The following is a 6000-nucleotide window of genomic DNA, read 5'->3' as shown; positions in this document are numbered from 1 at the left end:
GGGACTGCAATCTATGGCCAAAGATGAGACGGACTTCCACTTGTATTGGTAGCAATATTAGTAATTTTCTATTTTACAGCACCACTGTAAAATTCAACCCCAGCTGTGCAGTTTATTCAGCACATGCACAGGGACACGCCAGCTGAGCCTTAAAACAGCCCCTTTAAACCCGCAGCACTTTCTAACCAGCGCCATATTTTAAAGGGTAAAAAAGCTTTCCAGAAAAGTCAAATACATTCCAGCCACCGCAGATCTTTTTTTTTTTTTTTTCCAGGCGACAATTTTCTTATGGACCTAAACGTGCTGCTGAAACTGGCGGGGAGGGGCGGGTGGTGATGGAGAGAAGGGTGCCGGGAAGCGAACAGATTAGAGAAAACCGTTCCCCCACTCAAGAAAACAAAACGACTAAACAACAAAAACATTACGCGAAAAATAAAATAATACAAATTTAAAAAAAAAAAAAAATCAGTTAAAAAACCCCAACAACATTAACACTAAATAATGGTAGGGAAGACCGGCGAAATTTTCGGTGCAGAGCGGGAAGGGGCCGCGGGGTGCGTGCCAGCGCGGTGGCAGGAGGGTCCCGGCGTAGGGGGCACAAGTGGGGCGGGGGAGGCGCGGGCGGGGCGGGGCGTGGGGCAGTTCCTGGCGCGGGTCGCGCCGCGGGTGCCGCCGGCTGGGCCCGCGCCGTCGGGGCGGCCGCTCCACGCTGCCGCCGAGGGGAGGCGGGCGGGAGGGAGGGAGGGCGGTGGGGAGGCCCGAGGGGGCGGGGGTGTGCGTGTGTGTGCCCCGGGCCGGGGGTGCGGCGCGGCGCTGGTTGCATGGGCTGCCGCCGGGATGCGACGGGAGGCGTGAGGCGGCGCGGCTGAGGCGAGGAGAGGAGGGGACGGACGGGCGATGCTCCGCCGCCGCGGCGGCTCCGCGCACGGGCGGACCTAGAGGAGCGGCGGTGGCTCTCAGCGAGGGACGGCTCCCCGGCCGGCCGGCCGCGACCCGCGCCCGCCGCGATGGCAACCGAGGTGGTGTGCGGGCTCACCTTCCGACTGCTCCTGCCCGTGTGCCTCACTGCCGGTACGTCCCTCCCTCCCTCCCTCTCTCCCCTCCGGTGGGTCGCCGGGCGGGTTGCGCGTCCCGGGCCCGCGGGGCCGTCGTCGCTGCCCGCCGGACGGACGGCGTGGGGGATGCTCCGTGCTCCTTCCCCGCGGCATCTCCCACATTCCGCTATTTCTCCGAGAAACTTTGAACTTCGTAACTCAGCCCTAAGTTCTTACATCTTTGTTGCTGTTGTTAATTTTGTTGTTGTTGCTGTTCGCCCGGGAGTACGGGGCTCGCACGTGTGGCGGGGCTCTGCTCGCTCTTCTCTCGGAAACGCTACCGCTGCTTCCCGAGCCCCGTGTCGCCCCGCATCCTCGGGGAAGGCGTGGGAGAGAGGAGGATTCAAAGCTTGCCCTCCAGGCAGTCTGGTTCAGCTGCCGTTTTAGGGTTTCGGGGGTATTTTGTAAAGGGGACAGTGAGCGTCTTTCAGAAGGAGCAGTTCTCAAGTTTATGGAGGTTTTCAGGAGGGAGATTGTCCTTACTTTGGGAGCGAGAAATTTCAGTTTATTAAAACGCGTTACTTAGCAGGCGGCCATCCAAGAAACGAATTATTTTTGGATGGAGCACTGCGGTGTCCAGCCATGGGTGAATATTAAGCTGTGCTCTCCGCACAAGTTGATAATAAAACTCTGAATAAGTCCCGATTGCCCCTTAGATCGGCAGGACGATGGGGTCGCCTCGAGAGCCGCGGTTGCGGAGAACGGCTCACTCGGGGCTGGTGCCCGCCGTGGCAGTGAGGGACTGCGGGGCGGGCCCGGGGAGAGCGGGGACCGGGGATGGTGTCCCGTCTGCACGGCGTGGAAAGGAACCCGTCGGCGGTCAGCCCCGCGCCGCGCATCCTCCGCGGGCGGCGGAGCGGTGCCAGCCGTACCTTGCGCGGCCGCCGCGGGGCTCCCGGGCCGCTCCTGGGCCGCTCCCGGGCCGCCGCCGGCCCCTTCCCGGCCGCGTTGAGGGCACCGAGGCGGGCGCCGAACTCAGGGCTGAGGGGGCCGTCTCCCACTCTCCGGCCTCGCCGTATTCTCAGGACAGGGCTGCCCAGCAGCCCTCGAAACATGCATCCTTCCCAGGGGTTTGCCCTTCGCTAGCCCCATGGCGGCCCGGCCAGAGCCTCTCTACTTCAGCATCTTCCCTCCACCTTTCCCGGGAGGTGTGCCACACGCTCTGGCTCCAGGTGCCCTCCACTGCCTCCGACTTCTTCGGGAAGGAGGACGCGGAGCGCATCCTTAGCCCCGTCGGAGGCATGCGGGACCCAGGGCGCTCCCTGGTGCCGCGCAGTGAGAAGCCTCTCCTGCTTTCGCAGCCTGGGATTGAAAATGGATTGTTACCTCCATCCCCGTGCCTGAGACCGTGTGGTGGGTGCTGTTAGCAGGGTTGTATGTGGGGCGAGAGGAAGGCAGATTTCCAGACCACCGCCAGCACCTGCATCCGTTTTCTACCGCTTCCAAAGCCGGTGACCTCCCTCCAGGTGCCCTGACCTGCACATGCCTGACACATGGACATCAATGGCGCTGGGGATGCCACAGTTCCCCGGGTCCATGGCAGTGGGTGAAGGGCTTTGGGGCCATCCCTGTGCAACCAGATGTCAGTGCCTTGGTGCCCGGTGTGTGGGAACACTGTGTGCAGAGGAACTGGATGGTGATGGATGGGGCAAGCGGTGGGTTGCCCTCAAAGCCAAAGGGTGGTGGTATCAGGTGGGTCTTTCAGTGCAAGGTTTGGGCATAGGGCACCCTCTGTTCAAATTTTGGTGGGCTCCATCCATGCTTTCTTTAAAGATATGAAAGATCTTTAAAGTGTGAATGAGGATGAATTTACAGGAAAGACACATGGGGAGAAGAAAAGATTCTGGAAAAGAAATGCTGTTTGCATGAAATTTTTTAATATTACTCTAATACTATAATATCTAACTGTGGTATGAAAATGGGGGAGGTATTGTTCTGTCAGACTCTCAATCTGGCTCTTGCCAAACTCCTTCTGTATCAAAACAAGTTCAGATAAAATTGTTTTCCTGTCCAGGTTGCTGATGTTTAGTAATGCAGAAGTACTTTCGCATTGCAGTAATACCTCCACAGATGAGAACTGATGCTGTCATGAATTGCTTGTGCTCATAAATCTTACTCATCTGAAGATTAATCGAAATACAAAACCTGAAGGAGGGACTTCCCGTCTTGAGCATGAAAAAGAAATCTCACTGCGGAACTTTTGGTTTTGGACCTAGTGATCCTGTTCAGTTGGATTTGAGAGAGGAATGGACAAACAGCATGTCTCTTACCTTAATTTACTGTGTCTGTAGGTGTTATTTTTTTCCCCTTCACAAGCTGTTAGCAGAGTCCTCTCTAGGATGGGACCTAGTTCAGCCTGCTTCACTTTTGCACTTATCTTGTGTCTGCACCTGAGTTATCCCTGAGCCAGTGCTCTCCTCCTTTCCAAAGCATCAAGGAAGTGTTTCATGGGCTTCTGGAAAAGGCTTTTTAGAGTTCATATATCAAAGTGATGGTTTTTTGTATGACTTATGGTGAGGTTACATCCGCAGCTGAAAAGCTGCCACGAGGACTCTCTGTGCATAGTGATGCCTTGTGTCTCCTGCCCGTCTGGGCAGTAAATGTGTCTGCCCGTGCCAAAGGGTGGAAATACAGAGTTGTTCTTTTGGATCAGAATCCGTTGTGTGTGATTCTAAAATGCTAGATTACTAGAGTTTCTTATTGTGGTATAATTTGCTTTTCTGTTTCTAAGAGTGGAAAGCAATGAGGTTGGAGACCCCTGAGTAGGTGTGTGGAGGGCAGTGGGCAGCTGTGGTGGACTCATTAAAAATAACACATCTGCTAAGCTAAAAGCTGATTTTAAAAATACAGTTAAAATGGTAAATGCTTTAAGTTCTTAATACTTTGTTTATTTTATTTTAAAAGGAAGTAAAATTAAATACTAATGCTAATTACCTTTGCTGGTATGAAATAGTTTCCAAGCATTGATTAGTACCAGGAAACTGAGAAAACACTACTCTTCGTGAGAATGTTTAGGATCAGATCTGTAGCACTGAAGAGTGTGAACTTTTGCAGCAGGTAAGCCTAAATGTATCCATTTAAAGCTCAAGAATGACGTATCTCAAGTGTCTGCTGAAGACAGGAAATTTAACATGTACAAAATGAAAGACTTTGGAAGCTGATTGTAGGCTTCATGGTAAAATCTTACATTCAGTCTGATGTGAACCTAGAATTTAAATGATAGCTTACAGTAATGGGAAACTTCCTGCAAATAAAGTGTTGTGTTCTTTAACAAGACAGAAAGAGTGGGGTACTTTATTGTTGGGTGGTGTTTTTTGGTTTTTTTTAAGAAAGATTACTGTGATGTGATATTTTCCTGCACTGTAGTAGTACAATGCTGAAAAAACAAACAATAAAATAGATGAGAGGGAGCTTTTGGCACTGGTGGTGGAAAGTGGGCTTTTTGGGTTTTGTTTTTTAAAACTTGAGCCTTAGTGTGAACCTGTCTTTTTTTGTTAGTCATCTATGCTTGCAGCATGCAAAAGGTGATTTGTCTCTTTGAAGTAAGGCATGAAAACAGTCTTTTGCTAATTGCTTTGTTTGGTTTGTAGACACTTGAACCACAAAGTTGGTTTACATCACTTGATAACAATTTTTAATTATTCTGCTTCCAATTATTTTACTTCACGTGCAATTAATTGTGTTTTTTTTTTTTCTTAAGCAAAATATGGTTATTTTCAAATGGGGTGCTGGGAAAAAAATGCTTAGGATATTTTTCCAGAGGACATCTGTCTCTGGTTTTTGGCTGATGGTGTTGGACTGTGTATTATCAGCAAATCGGCTTCAGTGAGCTAGCTGCCTGGCCCAAGCACTTCTCTGAAGTTACACTTGCTTTCTGAACTCTTGAATTTTGACCCAGATAAGCTAAGTGTTGTAGGAGCTTTCAGAAAGTTGAGGGTTTTCTGAGGGGTTCAGTAGAAGTATCCGTGTTTTGAAGGTGATGGCAGGTAAAAAGAAAATACTATGTAATTTTTGCAGGCAACAGAGTTCAGATATTATTTGTAAGTTTTCACTTGTTTCTTTGAGCCAAGTATTTGAACTCCTGGTAAATAGCAGGAATTCCTTTTATTTGTCCTTTCAGCAACCATGATTCATCATAACGATATTGAATGAATCAGAATTATAATCTCTTCAGGATATAAACAATATGTTAGAGAGAATGTTTCTTAAAGCACTATAGTATTTTCAAAAATATGTATACTCACTTGCTGGAAGTCTCTTAGTGGGAGTGAGATCCTTGTTCTGCCTTGGAAGGAAAAGGTAGATTCCAGGGTGCCTAGGTGCTCTTCAACTTTTATCCCCAAATTAATTGATAAAAGTTTTGGAGTGGTAGTATCTGAATGGCTACATTATTAGACACTTAAATGAATTTTAAATTACATGTTTTGGTGTATTTCAGAACCCAATGCAATAATTTTTTTGGATGCTCTGAGTTATTGCTATTCACACTTCCCATAGAGAGAATAAGTTGGACAACTGTAATATTAAGACAATCCTGTGGAGGCAGTGAACAATGCCATGCTTGGATTATTACTTTTTGGGTGCTATTCACTGATTGCACTGGAGGTGGCTGTTCAAAAAATGATGGTACAATATGACTTTGCATTGCAGTTTTCAGGCCACAATGACTTTTATGTGCCAGTCTGTGCAGGTGATGTCACGGTGATGACAAAGCAAGTTGTGATGCAGGACTGTTCATACTAGAGGGTTATTTGCATAGTGACATTGCATATTGCAGTATATACTATATATATATATCAAAAAACAGTGACATATTTTTAAAGTTGAAATAAACTTCATGTAGACAGGGAGAGTACTGTTTGTAATGCTCTAAAATTGGTCAGTTACTGAAAAGAAGGCAAAGATC

General features: G+C 48.9%; 1 protein-coding gene across 2 annotated transcripts in view; it reads left to right on the top strand.

The window, feature by feature from the left end:
* The first annotated feature begins 951 nt into the window (after positions 1 to 951).
* The window catches only part of PIEZO2 (piezo type mechanosensitive ion channel component 2), a 294412-nt gene continuing 289363 nt past the window's right edge, over positions 952 to 6000 (top strand). For both annotated transcript variants that reach the window (XM_050321408.1, XM_050321398.1), the window contains exon 1: positions 952 to 1071. In XM_050321408.1, the coding sequence (XP_050177365.1) occupies positions 1008 to 1071 (64 nt within the window). In that variant the 5' untranslated portion in view covers positions 952 to 1007. The remainder of the gene's footprint in view (positions 1072 to 6000) is intronic.

This window comes from Myiozetetes cayanensis, unplaced genomic scaffold (genome assembly GCF_022539395.1).
Source record: "Myiozetetes cayanensis isolate MyiCay16 unplaced genomic scaffold, myiCay2020 scf1, whole genome shotgun sequence".
NCBI classification, from domain to species: Eukaryota; Metazoa; Chordata; class Aves; order Passeriformes; family Tyrannidae; genus Myiozetetes; species Myiozetetes cayanensis.
This window is presented reverse-complemented; position numbering and strand designations above follow the sequence as displayed.